This window comes from Drosophila navojoa, chromosome 4, assembly GCF_054131105.1.
Source record: "Drosophila navojoa isolate 15081-1374.11 chromosome 4, UAZ_NAV_1.0, whole genome shotgun sequence".
Classification (NCBI taxonomy): Eukaryota; Metazoa; Arthropoda; class Insecta; order Diptera; family Drosophilidae; genus Drosophila; species Drosophila navojoa.
The window spans coordinates 26,076,375-26,094,269 of record NC_142892.1 but is presented as its reverse complement, the minus strand read 5'-3'; the positions used below and the strand labels follow the sequence as shown (position 1 = coordinate 26,094,269).

Genomic DNA, 17,895 nt, shown 5'->3' with positions numbered 1-17,895 from the left:
CTTCTGAGATCGACCCTTTTATACATACGGACATACAGGCGGACAGGCCAAATCGACTCAGCTTGTCGCTCTGATCAAGAATATATATACTTTGTGGGGTCTGCCACGCCTCCTTCTGCCTGTTACATACATTTCAACAAAACCATTATACCCTTATTTCCCATTTTCAGTGGGTTCGGGGTATGTAAAAAAAACTCATTCACCCCCCATAATCAATTTAGTTGCCAAGTTTTGCACTAATACTGTAGAAAGTTCAGTTTTTCTCGATTTGCCACGCCCTACTGGGACAAGTGAATCGTAACCTAGCTGCAAAACTTGGATGCTTACTCTCCTACTGAATTTTTTTACTCAACAAAAGTTGGCAACACTGCTAGAAACTGAAAGCATTCCGACTAATTCGCTGATAACATCCTCAATTAATTTGGCAAATTAGAACAGTTATCAATGAGTATTCTGCAGTGGGTAACCCCCGACAACGTTTCAACGTTCTTACTTCAATTTCAATTATTAGTCAATAATATTGAATTTTACTTTATTCTATTTACATATTAAATTCAGATAAACTTTTTAAAAATTTCGAAGTAGCTCTTTGTAGTATGTTTATGTTTTCGACAGCCATTTATCGAATGGAAGATAAGTTCAAATCAAGATACACTTTGATTTAAATATATACATATATTTGTTTGTATAAGTTCGTGCGCATACTTACTTACATATGTTTTAGGTTTATAACAATATTTTAATGGCAACCACGATCTAAATTTACCAACTAATTACATGTTGTGCAAATAATTCATTTCTGAGTTAGATGTTATGCTTGACATGGCTTATCAACTACGCAAAAAAAAAAAAAGTTTTAAATTATTATAATTTTGGACTTTTATTTGTTTTGTTTTAGTGCTCGCTTTACTGTTCGTTCGAATCTGACAGCTGCTAGAGTGAGACAAAAACTTGGCCAAGTTCAGTAGGCCATGCAAATGGTAAAGTAGGTCACCATCTATCAAAAGCGCACGTGTATTTCAATATTCTGCGCTACTTTCAGAAGCACCGACAACAACAATAACTAAGAGTGCTGACGTGAGTGCCCGACTTAAAGATACCGAGTACCTGGGCACACCCATATGTTATCGCAACAACTATTCGAATGGTATTATCAGCTCGTTACGATCCGACCTGCGTTCGTTTTATTTATATAATTGTTATACAATATTAGTTACTAAAATTAACACATTTTTATTGTGTAAATATACCGACATAGTATACCGTCTGATCACTGGAATAATATAAGATATTTGCAATTATTTACTTTTATTTTACTAAGAAGACGGAATTGGATAATTGACATTTATTCTATAAGATTGGATTTAAAATATATATTATAGGATTATTACTGAACTCTAGATAGAATTTCTAAAAGCCCTTCTAAAGAACTGATATACAAAAAAATTTTACACGGTTGTTTGTAAGTATTTTTTAACGCTCTTCTTGAAACCCATAAAGGCTTGATATTAAATTTTTTTGTCTGGGCTGTTTTTACATTTCATACTCATTCACGAAAGCGAGATGATTATATTGGTTTTGTGCATGTCCGTCTGTCCATACGAACGCAATTTTTTTCGGCGCTATTGAGGCTATAGACACGTGTATATCTCCCATTTATAGTGTTCAAATTTTCCCGATCCGACTACTGGGGTATATATACTCATGTTGACCACCTAACTCCAAAGAGCTATATCTCCGCCCACAGAGTGGCAAACTGCGAACATTTATATCTCCTACAGTTTAAACTTAGATAGTTGAGTTACTAATAACTCTATAGATGAACCAAAAATAATTGTTACGCCTCTTCAGGGCGTGATAAATTTCATATTTTTTTGCGTAAGCATTAGCTCGTTTTAAGAACATAAGATATCGAGATAAAAATATAAGCATTTGCTATATTCTATGAGATATCGGTCATTACATGCGGAGAGATGAATATGGCTTAATTTAAATAGCTCGTCGCTCGGATCAAAACTATTCATTCTTATTTTTTACGTAAAGACTGGTAAGTTTTTTTTTTTTTTTTTTCTCGGCTTATTTTACTTACATTTGTATATTGTGTTGAGCTTTTTTCACAAAAAGCTCACTCACGTGCTTGTACTGGAATGCATATGCTGGCTAGAGTTGACATACATATGTATGTATGTTTATTTTTGTATGTATGTTGTTCGTATATTTATAATATTTGGTATATTTATTGATTTTTTTTTTGTTTTCGCTGTGTCTGAGGATCGTTTCAGTTTTTTACATTATTTACTGTCACAAAAGCTATTGCGCGCAATTAACACATACATATGTAAATACTAAGAGAAGCACGCGTATCCAGTGAAGACTTTCACACACAGACTTACGCTCTCAGAAAAGCTCTGCCCATATCAACTGTTCAACTTTGTGTGTCGGCATGCTTCTGTTCTGTTCGTGTGCTTACTTTAGTGTGCAAGACTTTTAATTGAACATTATTTTTACGGTTTTTTACCCTGAACCCATTGAAAATGGGAAATCAGGGTATAATGGTTTTGTTAAAATTTATGTAACAGGCAGAGGCGTGGCAGGCCCCACTTAGTATATATACTCTTGATCAGGGCGACGAGCTGAGTCAATTTGGCCGTGTCCTTCTGTCTGTCCGTCCATCTGTCCGTATGTATGAACGGGTCGATCTCAGAAGATATAAGAGCTAGAGACTTCAATTTTTTTTTTTTTTTAAATGCCCGTATATATAGCGCGCATATCGAGTTTATTATTCCGATATTTTTTTATCGATAAAAACCCGTATCGAAGGTCAGTTATAAAATTATATCTATATCTAAAATTATATCTTATATTTTTGTTAAAATGTACCCCCCCACCCCTATATCGAACCCTCACCATCACCTTTGTAAAAGACCTATTTCAAATACTAGAGACTCTTGCATTGGCGAATCCTTCCATATCCATTATAATCATTATATTATATATTATAATCATAATATTACATATTATAATCATAATCTGAAAGTAGTCGAGACTGCTCGACTAGGAGATACCCTGAGCCCTCCAATTTGATTTCTAATCACTATGCACTTCTTTTAGGCACACATACATACACACGCACGTATTAAAACGCGCTCTGCTAACTGCGCATAATTTAATTTCTAGACGTACGATCTTAATTAAGCTTTCAGAACTTAATCATCATGTTTAAATGTATGTACATTCCAAAGCATATACGTCTTTTACAAAGTTGAGGGTGATGGGGTGGATTTAGGGGTAGGGGTAATTTACAACATAAACCGAATTTATATAAAATACACATAAGTCTACATTTAAAATTTGGAATCTCTAGCTTCCAAAGTGTAGAAGATATAATTAAATAACTAGCTTTCGATAAGGTTTTTAATCGATAAATATTTTTTTAGTGATAAACTCGGGAAAAAAAGTTTTAAGTCTCTGGCTCATATATCTTCTGAGATCGACGCGCTCATACATACGGACCGACGGACGGACGGACGGACAGTGCCAAATCGACTCAGCTCGTCGCCCTGATCAAGAATATATATAATTTGTGGGATCTGCCACGCCTCCTTCTGCCTGTTTTTTTTTTTCAGGGTATACCAAGTAAGAATTCTCTACTCGAGACTACTCGACTAGGAAATCCTCTGAGCTCTTCGAGGAACTGATACTTAATTCTTCGAGTCTAACTGGTTACGCAAGAAACACACACTCACAGGCACACATAAACACGTATTGGCTGCAATGAGGGCTTACTACGGGAGCTTAATTTCTGACTAACAGTTTTTGTTGATGGACTATCTTCATGTAACTCTCGGATCGTGAAATGCAGTCAAAGGCTATGGATTACATGCTAAAATGCCTTAGAAAAAAGACGCTCTGCAGGTACAGAAGTGCCAATTAGAAAACAATAGCGACAAGCTATGATATATAGTTGGAGGTACACGGTATTCATCTCTTCCCAGGCATTGATTATATTACTGTTAAGATCCAAAACAGAAGCATTTAAAAAGCAACTAAGTTCGTCCTGAGTTTGATACAGGTCGTTGTCTTTTTTTTTTACTTCGCTTGTGTACAAGCGACTTATGGTGGACCCATATGTCAAATTCCCTTTCTCCAGTAGATGAGTCGTCACTATTACTTGCTTGACCTTTATTTTTGTCTAAAAACTCTGCCGTTTCCTTTCGTATCTGCTTCATATCTGACGCCAAAGTTTTCGGGTCCTCAAAATGTTTTTTTTTTTTTTTTTTTTTTTTTTTTTTTTTTTTTTTTTCAAGCGCGGATATAGCAGAGTAGATGCAGAAAATAAAAACGATTGCTCCATCTTTCCTAGTCTGCGATCGAACTGTCCCAATATAGCTACTTCAAGCTCATTTCCCGTAATTGATTTACAAATTACTTTCAGTACTTGCTGGCGCCTACAATGCGCGATAGGTACAATAAAGCCACTGACCTCGCGTTAGACTGCCGTTTCTTCCCTTCTGTGTGAAGAGTATACCGAACTCTTCAAACCGTTCGCCAACCTCGCAAAAAATATTTGCGTTTTCGTTATTATGTGTGAGAAGGGCATGGGCTGTGATGCTAACAATTATGAGAAATCATAAGCATCATAAAAGCATTTGTATGCCTATGTGCCTTCATATATGCGTGTGTGTATGTGAATGTGTGTAAGCACGGGACATGAGAATTGGAGTGTGCCTACCTCAACTTGAAATTGTGTGAACGCATTTGGATTCGAAGTGAAGTAACTGACTATTTAAATTGACAAGTGCACTTCCCAATACTGTTTATAAGTTTTTTACTTGCATGCTTCTGTAAGAACAGGTGCGAGGAATCGAATCCCATCCCAATACTTTGTGCAACTGTGACCGGTGAATAACTCATAGATATATATGTATATGTATGTGTCTAGTATAATGACTGGCGGGTAACTTGCGCTTATATTGAAACACCTGATTTCATTTCAATGATCGTGGGTTGCCTATCAGAAGGAATTTAAACAAGTAAGAAAGCTCTAGTCGAGAGTGCTCTACCCTACAAGCAACTGATATTTCAATAATAATTAGCAAACACACACACACACACACACACATAGGGGGGAGCAACATGGAGTCATTGCGATAGCTATACGGGCAGCGATCATACGGCACTTCTATTCACAATAGGTGACCCACCTGCCAGGGCGTCACCCTTGTGGAGGGAGTCGTATCGGCTAGATACTTTTGATCCCGCGGTCTTTTCTGAGGCCATTCAGTCTCTGGGCACAATTGGTAATGCTGAGGCCAGAGCATGCCAAATGGTAGCCCAAATACAGAGTGCCTGCAATAGCAGTATGCTACGCCGCAAGCAGTTCACGCGACAACAAGAGCCTACGTATTGGTGGAATGCACAAATAGGTGACATTCGTCGCAAATGCATCCAGGCGAGAAGAAGCTACCAACGGGCTCGCGGTAGGTCTACGTTTTTAGAGAAACAATTAGCTTACCAGGCAGCTAGAAGACAGTTGAAGAGGGCCATTCGGGCAAGCAAAAGAGAATGTTTTTTAGAGTTGTGCGACTCAGCCGAATATGACCCTTGGGGCAGGGCATATAAGATAGTAGTTAAAAGACTATACGCAGGTAGACAGGTGCAGCCTACGGATCGTCTGGAGCTTAAAACGATTGTGGAAACGCTCTTTCCAGAAAGTTTAAGCTCCATTCACGCCCCTCGGTCCGAGTCTGCTGATCAGGGCTCAATGAGCACTGAAATTGTTTTAGTCACAGAGGAAGAAATTATATTAACTCTCCGGGGTCTTAGAACCAACACTGCTCCAGGGCCGGACGGGATCCCAAATCGTGCGCTAAAGCTAGCCCTCGCCTTGCACCCTAATACGTTCGCTGAATTATTCAACGAATGTTTAATACAAGAGACGTTCCCGGCAAAATGGAAAGCCCAGAACCTGGTGTTGCTACCCAAGGCTGGCAAACCACCAGATGAGCCATCCTCATACAGACCGATCTGCCTCTTAGACACCATGGGAAAGGTGTTTGAGAAATTGATCTGCTCTAGACTGGAGACTGCGATTACTAGCGCCGGAAGGCCCGGTCAACAACGGATACGCTAAACAAAGTTGTTGGTCTGGCCACTTCGCCATCCATGGCACAAGATGGAAGCTGATTCTTGTAGAGCTCTCTCGAGAATTATGCGTAACATGCGGGGACCTAAACAGCAACGACGTCTCCTTCTAATGAGCGTCATTAGGTAGATGAGCCATCTTCATACAGACTGATCTGTCTCTTAGACACCATGGGAAAGGTGTTTGAGAAATTGATCTGCTCCAGACTGGAGACTGCGATTACTAGCGCCGGAGGCCTGTCACCAAACCAATTTGGATTCCGGAAGGCCCGGTCAACAACGGATGCGCTAAACGAAGTTGTTGGTCTGGCCACCTCCGCCATTCATGGCACAAGATGGAAGCATGGGACGAAGCAATACTGCATTATTAGTTAGTTACTAGTTGGGATATGATACTGAATGCGCTGTCACAATATAATATCCCTAAATATCTTAAAGAAACAATAAAGAGTTACTTCAGAGGAAGAACACTGGTATACAATACGAGTGAGGGTCCCCAAACTCATACAGTGTCAGCTGGAGTACCCCAAGGCTCAGTGCTGGGGCCTCTCCTATGGAATATCATGTACGACGGCGTACTGCGCTTGGAACTACCAACAGGTGCGCACACCATCGGCTTTGCTGATGATGTAGCTGTCGTAGCCATAGGAAAGGAACTCAAAGATACAGAGGATATGTGCAGCGAAAGTATCAATCGCATACGAAGCTGGTTGACTGGAGCTGGGCTCGAGCTAGCGGCACACAAAACTGAAGTTGTCCTAGTCAGCAGTCGCAAAAGAGTGGAAACTGCCAATATAAAGATCGGCAGCGTCACCATTGCGTCAAAGAGGGCGATAAAGTATCTTGGTGTCATGATAGACACAAGATTAACTTTCCGCGAGCACTTAGAGTATGTGCAAAAAAAGGCAGCTGATTCTTGTAGAGCTCTCTCGAGAATTATGCTTAACACGCGGGGACCTAAACAGCAACGACGTCTCCTTCTAATGAGCGTCATTAGGTCCGTCATCCTCTACGCTGCGCCCATATGGGCAAGAGCGATGGCAACGCCGAGCTACAGCCGGGGCATTTGCGCGATCTACAGACTGAGCGCAATCAGAGTCAGCTGCGCTTTCAGGACTATCTCCGATGACGCGGCGCTCGTCATAGCTGGTATGGTACCACTGGAGTACTTGGTCGCCGAAGCCGTGGAGCGAAATTCGCACGCGCCTGTGCGACCCAACGCTATCAGGGCGAACCGCATTGCACGATGGCAAAGGAAGTGGAATAGCTCAGCTAAAGGGCGGTGGACGCACAAGCTCATCCCGGAGCTTGAACCATGGGTCAACCGCAAGCACGGCGAGGTAAACTACTACCTTACGCAGATCCTCTCGGGACATGGATGCTTTCGGAGCTATTTGAAGCGCTTTGGCCACGAGGAATCTGACGAGTGCCCCTGGTGCGAGCAACGGCGCGTGGAAGACGCCAACCACATTCTTTTCGAATGTGGACGGTTCCTGGAGGAGAGGCGTCGTCTGGAAGAGGCAGTGGGCCGCTCCATCAGAGCGGACAACATTGTCAACACCATGCTGGAATCGGAGGAAGCTTGGGAACTAACAAGCACCTTCGCGGCCACAGTGATGATGGAGCTCCGCAGAGTCGAGCGAATGAGAAGTCGAGCTGTCCCAGGCTAAGGTAGCGCACAGTGCTTGCGAAGCAATGCTTTACGGCCGTCCCGCAAGCATCGCGCACTATCCTAGCCACCACGCAACTTGCACCAGTATAATTATAAAATCTGTTAATAAACGAATATAAAAAAAAAAAAAAAAAAAAAAAACACACACACATAGGCATACAAATGCTTCTACAAGTGATATCCCATAATTGTTAGCATCACAGTCCATGCGTACACACAATCAAATGTATATTAGAGGGCTGCATGAGTGCCAGAAAAAACGTACTCGAGTTAACAATGCTCGTATTGAATTGAGTGGAACCGAGGCCAACTCAGAAATGGATGAGTAAGTGAGTGCGCTCATATATGACTCAGAGGCACAATATTCTATTAAACGAGAAAGGGTCGAATAAATATGAGGCCGGGTATATGAGTTGCTTCACTGAGTTAATGAGTGGCGTCGCTGCTAGCAGAGAAAAAAAATTAGCGAAAAAACGAAGGGCAATGTAATCATGTGTGTGCAGGCCAGACGGCCGACCAACAACAAATTTGCCGTTACAATTTCGTAGCGAATACATATTCTTTATGCGTACCAACGCTTTCATACCCTTCACACAAATTACGAGCAAACGAAATATAATGTATTTTTGTTATGCAATAAACTCGTTAGGAGTATTATTATTTGCTCAATTTGATATTTTGTATAAAGCTATTACAATTAATATAAAAGGTAATAAAAATATGGATAGATGGATATACAAGATAATGACATGAAAACACTAACATTTTACATGAGCATGGCAAACCTTTTCAAGAGCTACATATACTCTCTAAAAGGAAAGGGCATAGAAAGAGACAAACCATGAACAAATAGGCGCGCAGTTAATCTTCATATTGAAACGCATGCTTTTCGTTTGAGGGTTCGCAGCGCACTGATTTTGGTTTGAGATTTTTTCACTGATCGAGCCTCAAGCGACAGAGCCGAGCAAATACGAAGTGTTGACACGAACATATGTGTGCACTCAAAGACTCGAGTCAGTCGACGCCAATATGCTTCGGATAAATGTTGTATTCCTCTTTAGCTCTTATTTATTCTTATTCATTATACTGAAGGCAGCGGGTTATGAGTCATAGAGTCCATGCGAACTCCAGCTCACTCAACCATATTCTGCCTCGGACTCACTCACTCAGTCTTATCTCGAATGGACTCTATTTTGCTAGGTTATGAGTGCGGCCATGCAGCCCTCTAATGTATATACATATATACATACATACATCTGTATGTATGTGAGCACTTCTCAAGATCAACCAAATGCAAATGCTGGGACCTAAAATTGCTACAGGCAGCAAGATCTACGCACACAGGCACACAAATGCTCATAGTACATGTGTGCGTGCAGCTCGTCGCGAAAGCATTTTACTATGAGCACCAACGCTTTCATACCCTTCCCACAAATAATATCGAAAACACAAATATTTTGGCAAATGGTTTGAAGAATTCGGTATACTCTTCACACAGAAGGGAAGACAAGGGTTCTTGCTGCGAAGAAATCTCAATTTTTGTGAGCTGCTGCTTGTGCTCACATGCATACACACATATGTATACACATTTAAGAGAGCATCGAGAGATGACACTACGTGTCCGGTCATTAGCTCTTATAACTTCTTAGATCTAGGGCTAAATCAACTGAGTTCGTTGCCCTGATCAAGAATATATATGTATACTTTGTGGGGTCTGCCACGCCTTCTTCTGCCTGTTTGAAAAAAAAAAAAAACATTTTAACAAAACCATTATACCCTGATTTTCAATTTGCAATGGGTTCAGGGTGTAACTATTTACATATGTATGTATGTATGTATGTATGTACGTGTGGTTTCAAGTTTTCAAAACAAACCGAATAGAGTTTGGGTGCGTTTATAATTGTTAATATTGGTTCCGATTCGCCGATTTTACCTTGAAACATTATCTAAATAAATATTGCACAATACAATTAAATACAAATTGTTATTAAATATATAGAATATTCAATTTGTATTCAAGTTTCAATGTCTTATCGTTGAGATTGTACATATGTATGTATATACATATACATATATTAATTCTTAATTACGGCTTGACTAGGGTCATTTATATATCAATTACAAAGTGCTGTTTACATTTGAGGTTTGATAAATACCAACAATTTTAAACCATATATATACAATTTTGTCGGGAGAATGCGTTTAGAAATGTGATTTTACCGAGCTGAATCGATTTGACCCTGTCCGTCTATCCGTACGTTTGAACGCGTCCATTTCAGAAGATATAAGAGCTAGAGACTTTAAAAAAAGTTTCAAATGTCCGTATATCGAGCTTATCACTAAAAATCGATAACTCATCCCGTTATTTTGTTATCAATAAAACCCCTTATAGAAAATCACTTATAAAATTATATCCCTACATCTTTAAAGCAATTTCGATTTTTGTTAAAATTAACCCCCTCACTCTTATATCTGTAAAAGGCGTATTTCAAATACTAGTCACATGTGTGAATATACACACATTTAAACATTATTATTATGTTATAAAAGTTTCATTAAGATTGTAATATTGCCAACACTGCAACGCACCCCAAGTGCAGTCGCCTGTATTAATAAAATATTAATCCTGCTTTCTATAAGCCATAATTAAACATATTTTAGTCCAAAAATCTAACAATGTCGCAAGCTTGAAGATCATAATTGTTGCATACGGTATTCGCATAATTTGGCCTTGCCCCAAAAAAGAGTCCGACACAGGCAAGGACATACAATGTCTCTGTCGCGCAACGACATAGAACCTTGTAATGAATTTAAAACACCGAGGAAAACAGCACTAGTAGCAGCAGCAACTACAACTATTCACTGCCTACAGCAATGTCATGCCCCAATTTGCGTCGTCTGTGACCTCGTTAGCTATTTCCAAAGTGCAGCGAAAACAGCAACAAGCGGTTGACTTTGACCCATTTAAATCCTCTGAGGTAAGCAATAGACGCAGCAGACCGATTATCGAACAGCTCAGTCAGCGTCGTCAGTTGTCGACGGCGGCTTCGCAAACATTGCAATAATCTGTGTCAATGTCAGCCGGCATTGCAGTGGGCGGCGACGCGGCGTAAAACCAACTGAGGCAGAACATAAAGCTATAGAGTGCAGAATATGGATAGACCAATACAGATGGAAAGAAAGAGAGAACGTATATAGTAGACACGAACCAAACACACACACACAGAACGTGTGCCCGCCAATCGCCAAGCAATTTCACTACATGTGTGTCTATAATATGCTCGTATCCTTGTACCCAATCTCTTAAGTATTTTACAAAACAGCAATTGACAAAAGTACACCACTCAAGAATGAGCTTGAGATACCCTGTACTGCATCACGGACTTTTTATACATCTAAATGTTAATACTGCAACTAGCGAAACCTAATACTTCATTATTCGCTTGTTCAGACTTTTTTTTATGATATTTAATCTATAAGCTTGAATGAGCTTCTTATACACTGAAATAAGTGCAGGGTATTTGAGCGAGTTTGCGCTTGACCCAAATTCTGAAGCCCACAGACCTTGTTCCATGTTGACCACTATTCTGAGGACTGCAACGACGCCCCTGCTGTGAGTTTTCCAATACCTGTGCATGGGTGTGTATACTTGTCATATATATAAATATATACATATATATACATATAGTATATATACAGTATTGAAGGTCGGAAAAGTGGGCGACGAGACGCCTGACATTGTTGAATGTCAGCCATAAGCAGAGCATCTACAATTACTAATGTTGTAATTGTAAGTTGCAATCGCGTGCGATTGCTGACGAAGCAGCATCATATAAACGATATAAGTTAAACAATAGCGATCCAGGTTTATTTTATAGCATTGCTGTGCGCAATGGAATTTAACGCATTCTCAATGAGTAGCTTAATGTAAGTGTTTATTCTGATATCTTTTAGTAATTCGAATCCGCTGTTTTGCAAAAACATTTTAACTATATTATTATTAAAGTTATTTTAAAACTTTTGCGTGTTCTATTAATTAATTTGGACTTTTTCTTAGCAATTCAAATAATATTTTCCGGCGTATCATGGACATGTATGTTTGTAACATGTATGTATGTACATTTGGAATATTTCTTCATATCACATGCAATATGCGTTCTTCATTTATTTTTCGATTACTTATAATATTCCTTTATTATCAATGAATATTAATAATTTGATAACGTTTTTATGCGCGAAGCAAGAAATTGGAGATGTTACAATTATGCACTGCAATGCATGTATGTATAAGAGAGTCTTGTGATTGACCAAAAATTACGCTTATTAAACTATTAAATTATTAATATTCATTGATAATTTATTCACCATAAAATACTATTTAAACTTCAATATGTATTTTCGTATACTTTTATGGCATACTGAGTACCATTGAATAAAATAACTCAATTAAGTTTTTTTTTGCCTTTTTATACTTTTTTTTCGAAGGATGTTAGGCTTTTAAAGACATTAGAAATTTTACGTCATTCAACTTATTGTTTATTAAAATTTGCTGCTTTTATTAATCCATTTGGATTTTCCAATTACAATTTTGATTATTTTGTTCGTATTATTTCATCCAGGATATTGCCAACGTTTCAAACCGATTGCGGAACTAGTTGTTAAAATTAGACTACTTACCCCCTCGGTCATCGATCTCAAGACCAAATTCATCCTCTGAGATAGACTCATCGTCGGAGCTAATATTGGATCCACTGAGATTTCCTGCCTGATGTTGTTGGTGCTGTTGCTGTTGCACCTGCGTTGCAATGGTGGTGGTGTTGACTTTCGTTGCATCACACGAACTGGCCGCCAGCTCATCGATACTATGCAGCGATCTTCGATGGGCTGACGTCGCCCCCGCTGCTGCTACTGCAGCTAGTGTTGTTGTTGTGTCAGCCATTCCATTGCTAACTGCCACAACCGCGTCCTTGCTGTTACTGCTCGGTACTACCTCAAAGTCCAATAGCTGTGCTGTTGTGGAGCTTAAAAATCCAGAAGAGCTCACAACCCGCGCTGACACGGATCCATTCAATGGCTTTAACTGGTGGTACTCCACCTGGTTTGACTTTTGGAGTAACAGTGGATCAATGCTATTAAGCGTTTCAATGTTAACCATGGTTTGGTTATTTTTGTTCTTATTGGTACTCGTACTGGTATTGGTATGGGTAGTGGTATCGGTATTAATATTGGTATTGGTATTGATATCGGTATTGGTATTGGTATTGGTATTGGTATTGGTATCGGTATTGGTATTGGTATTGGTATTGGTATTGGTATTGGTATTGGTATTGGTATTGGTATTGGTATTGGTATTGGTATTGGTATTGGTATTGGTATTGGTATTGGTATTGGTATTGGTATTGGTATTGGTATTGGTATTGGTATTGGTATTGGTATTGGTATTGGTATTGGTATTGGTATTGGTATTGGTATTGGTATTGGTATTGGTATCGGTATTGGTATTGGTATTGGTATTGGTATTGGTATCGGTATTGGTATTGTTGCGGCTATTGAACAGTATATTAGCAAAGGATGACATTGTGACTGATTCTAAAATGAGCGGACGATTGTTACCGCTAGGTGGCTCTGATACCTTTGCATCGATAAGATTGTTGTTTGTGCTGTTGCTACTATGCGGATTAGGACTGGCGAATATGCGATCGCAAAGTCCATTTAAAGATACAACAACATCCAATTGACTGCTGTCGATGGCCTGCAATGAGGTAAAGCTGTCAACCGTTGGATAGGAATCAGGATTGGATTGAGTGTCCTTTTGCAATTGCGCATAGTTAATGAAGGGTGAAATCGGACTACTGCCAGCGGCCAACATCTGGTCCTTGTGATAAAGAGACAGCAATTGATGCTGATGATGCTGCTGTTGTAGGTGCTGGAGATGTTGGTTGTTGCTATCGTTATTTCTGCTGGCTGCATAACTAACGATACTACTGGCGCTGCTTTCGGCCACCAGAGGTACAGTAAAGTTTTCCATAGTAATATTATTATTACTTATTTTTGATTTCCTTCAAGTTTTAGTGATGTGTAACTGAAGCGGTTGGACAGGTAACTATAGTAGTTTTTGCACTCCAACTAAAATAAATTAAAGTATATACATAAACATTATTTATATGTATCATAATTTATATAAAAAAAGTAAGATTAAAAAAAGAGGCTCGATCAACAAAAAAAAAAAGCACCTCAAATCAATACGCGTCAAACATTCAACTGAAATATTCCGTTGCCTACGTGTGTTATATTTGTTCCCGTATATAAACATATACATATGTTCTTTTCTGTACAAATTTTTAAGACCTGGGTTTGAAGTTGTTAGGTATTGTGGATATACATATACATTTACATACATATACATACTTGTATATAAAATATCAATACGGATTATGAGTATATTAATAACTAAAGCAAATTATAGCTTGCCCTAACTAATTTGTACAAATACATCTGTTAATGTACTTTAAAAGATTTAAATTGGGGTCCGAATATTTAGGAGTGTTCACAGGTGCCAGGATGCCAAAGCTAGCCTTGCCAGATTATCTATTTAATAGTATTTCTAGTTATTGTGTTTTAAAATTGTATGCTATGAAAATTCGGAAGAGGCTATTAGCTATAAATCTAACTGTTTAGCAAAAGAAAATTTTTAATTTCATTTTAGTTTTAAAGAAAATAAATTAATAAACAACTGCCTTATCTGTTTACTTGTTAATCCCGCTCTGCTCAAACCTATATAAGAATATATACCATTAATAGAATACCTTATTTTGCTATACAAAGTTGACTAGTTACTAATGCTATACCTTTTGCATGATTAGTGATAATATAACAAAAGGCACAAAAATACTTTACTCTTATTAACAGGCCAGGTTTTCTGTTTCCCATTAATACGGAGTATGGACTTACAGTTAATATCTGTATATATATACATATGATATTCCAATTTTCAACTCTCTGAAATAGAGGTGGGAATGGGCCGAAATATTGCACCCAGCCCGACCATGTCCATGGGCCGAAGAGCAAAATTTTACACGCACTTGACAGCTAAAAAATTTTTGCAACCCGCAAACCGACCCTCCGCCCGAAATTTTTATTTTTTTATTTTTAATTTCAATGAAAAAAACAATGTATAAATTTAAAAAAGCACCTAAATTACATGTTTTTATAAAAAAAAGTAACATATAGAGATTCGCACTTAACAATATTTGCGCCTTTCATTTAATATTTTACTTGATGACGGAAAAACAGCTACATAAAATATGTTTGGATGCTGATGATAATTGTAATTGAGATAATCGATAACAAACGTAGTTAAGAAAAGAAAATATTTGCAATTAATATTGAAAACATGTAAATATTTCACCATTGCGTTCTCATATTTCTAAATTATTTCGGGTAAAACAGGTTTAGCGGCGTAACCCGTACCCGTCCGCACCCAACCCGAAACTCGATTTTCCAGCGTATACTCACGGGTGCCCGACAAAAACCCAGCCCATGCCCATCTCTACTCTAGAACCCCACAGAGCAAGTCTCCTGATATTTACAGATTAGTATTTCCCAAATAAATACCTTTATATTCATACGGACAAGAACATAATATACTTATATTCTACACTTCTGGGAGTTCGCTATGGCGAGCGGGTCATAAAGTATAAAGAAGTCGGGTACAACAATATATAACCACAAACCTTCCATTCATTCAATAAATTTGCTTTATTTTTGTGACGCCGGCAGTAACGTGTTGCTGCAGCGCATGCGCTACATCAACCGCTTAACAGATCACAATAAAAACGCTGATACTACTCCGGCGTCTTTTGGGGCGCAGAGTTCTTGAAACCAGTTGGATCGAAAGCAAAAGTGCTACTCTTGCCGTTGTTGCTGTTGCCTCGTTCACCTTCTCTATTTGTTTGTACACTTCACACGGTTATTCGCACAAAGAAGAACTATAGTGATTCATGCTGCCCCTGTAGCTTCGATCTCTCCGCTACAATCAGCACTGATGCAGTTTCCGCCTGCGCCAGCAGCAGCTGCGAAGTCGCCGTCAAGAGCTTTTTCAGCATATTTTTATTTATTTTTTTTTGTGGCACTCAGGAACACAGTTGCGCTAGCTTTTATTATTATTATTTTTATTTTTTTTTTCGTCGCTAGTATATTTTTATTTGCACTGCGCCAATTCTATTGCTTCTTTCGTTTTCATTTTGCCTATTCGTTATTCGTTCTTACTGTTGTCTTTCGCGTGTGGAATTTGTTTTGCATGGGGCGACGATGGCATTGGCGTTTACTGCTTATTTCTATGTTTGTATGTGTATAAGTAAAAAAAAAAGAAAATGTATTGCAAATGCCGAGACACACAAAAACTTCTTGCACAACGGCAGTGACGAGAACCAAACGCAGGGAAAGGCGAGCACGCGCAACAAGCGAAAAGCTCTTCCTACAAAAACAAATTGCAATTCCCTATTACAAACGAATGAACACATGAGAACAGCGCACGCATATATGTATGTGTGTGTGTATTCAGTTATACACATATTATTGCAAACATTTACGTGGTGTTGCGTTGTTGTTGCGGTTGGCTGGTAGGGGGCGCTCCAATTTATTTTAGCTGCTGTGCTCCAATTCTATAACCAAACAAAAACTATTTATCTGCGTTCATACATAGTATAGTACATACATAGGTATGTGATAGTTTTACAAAACTTGCACCACCATTACTTAAACTAAATAGTTTCAGCTGCTGCTGCTAGTCATAAATATCAATACACATTTCCATCTTGCGTTTCAATTTTTGTAGCTTTTGTTTTGTTTTGGAAACTGCAATGCTCGCACAATTTTAACTTCACGTTTCATACCGTCGACACGCGCCATGATGCTCGAATTTAGTTGCTTTTACTTTCTATTTGTTTATTTCGATTTTTTTTTTCGGGAAAACTGTGCACAGCACACAACACACGCAAGAATTAGGTCTGTAGGCCAACACAAACGGGAGCACAGTAAGAGTAGCGAAGTTGTTGGCGTAGGTAGAAGAAGAGAAAAGCACAGACGCATACATACACACAGTATACGAACACAAGCATAAAAGTACACAGAGATAGACGGTTCAAATGCGGAGTGGGGCCAAGGACGTGTAAATGACAGCAAGCACCAGCAACAATGCTAAAATTATTCTTGGCCTTTAAACGCGCATTTGAAGAACAAGGACGGCATCATATGGCTGACACCGCAAGCTTTGAGCTTAAAGCTTTCATAGATCAAAGCAACTGTGCATTCGTGCTGTGGCTTTGGTAAAAACGGCACCTATTGGAATAATATAAAACAAACTGGCGCCATCTTGCAGAGCTTTAATCTACAAACTTTCAAGTCATCTAGATGTTTTTTTAATACTCATTCACGAAAGTGAAAATAGTATATTGGGTTTGTGCAAAGCCGTCTGTCTGTACCAATGCAATTATTTCGGCGCTATTCAAGCTAGAGACTTTAAATTTAAAACACATACTCGTGTATATCTCCGATTTACAAAGTGTTAAAATATTCCGATCCGCCGCGTGGCAAATCGGACAATGTATTTTCCGATACACCAAGAATCATATTAAATGAAAAGCTAGAAAGTTAAATTTTGGAATGTAGATCCGCATCGACCACCCAAGATCATGAGCGATGGTGGATATATCTACGTCCATTGGATAATACACGTGAACTAATGATATGATTCTATAAATTTATATTTTCTATTAACTATAAGAGCAGAAGCTTCAAATTTGGATAGTTAAATTATAAGTAACCTCCTCTATTGATGACCCAAGAATAATTTTTACGCCTCTTTAGAGGCGTGGCATTTCGAAAAATACCCTGTAATTTTCACATTTTTTGAGAGTAAGCATACAAATTTACAGTTAGGTTATTGTTAGCTTGATCTAACTGACCAAAAATGAATGTCTACGCCCAGTAGGGGCGCGGCAAATCGAGAAAAACTGTATTTTCTACAGTTTTAGAGCAAAACTTAGCTTATAAATTTCGGATGAGATGTGATTGAGTAT

At 38.7% G+C, this 17,895-nt stretch overlaps 1 protein-coding gene and 1 long non-coding RNA gene across 6 annotated transcripts in view; both read right to left on the bottom strand.

Moving 5' to 3' along the window:
- The window catches only part of ftz-f1 (ftz transcription factor 1), a 37,431-nt gene extending 20,550 nt beyond the window's left edge, over positions 1-16,881 (bottom strand). Inside the window, exons 1-2 of one of the 5 annotated variants that reach the window (XM_089260450.1) lie at positions 16,533-16,881; positions 12,494-13,942 (exon numbers count right to left, since the gene is read on the bottom strand). In XM_089260450.1, coding sequence (XP_089116576.1) covers positions 12,494-13,844 — 1,351 coding nt within the window. In that variant the 5' untranslated portion in view covers positions 13,845-13,942; positions 16,533-16,881. Of the gene's footprint in view, positions 1-12,493; positions 13,943-16,528 lie in introns of all 5 variants that reach the window. The other 4 variants (XM_089260447.1, XM_089260446.1, XM_089260448.1 and 1 more) reach the window with 4 other exon arrangements.
- Positions 1-17,895, bottom strand: part of LOC149091566 (uncharacterized) — an 87,713-nt gene that overhangs the window by 46,834 nt on the left and 22,984 nt on the right. The gene's annotated exons all lie outside the window — the stretch shown is intronic.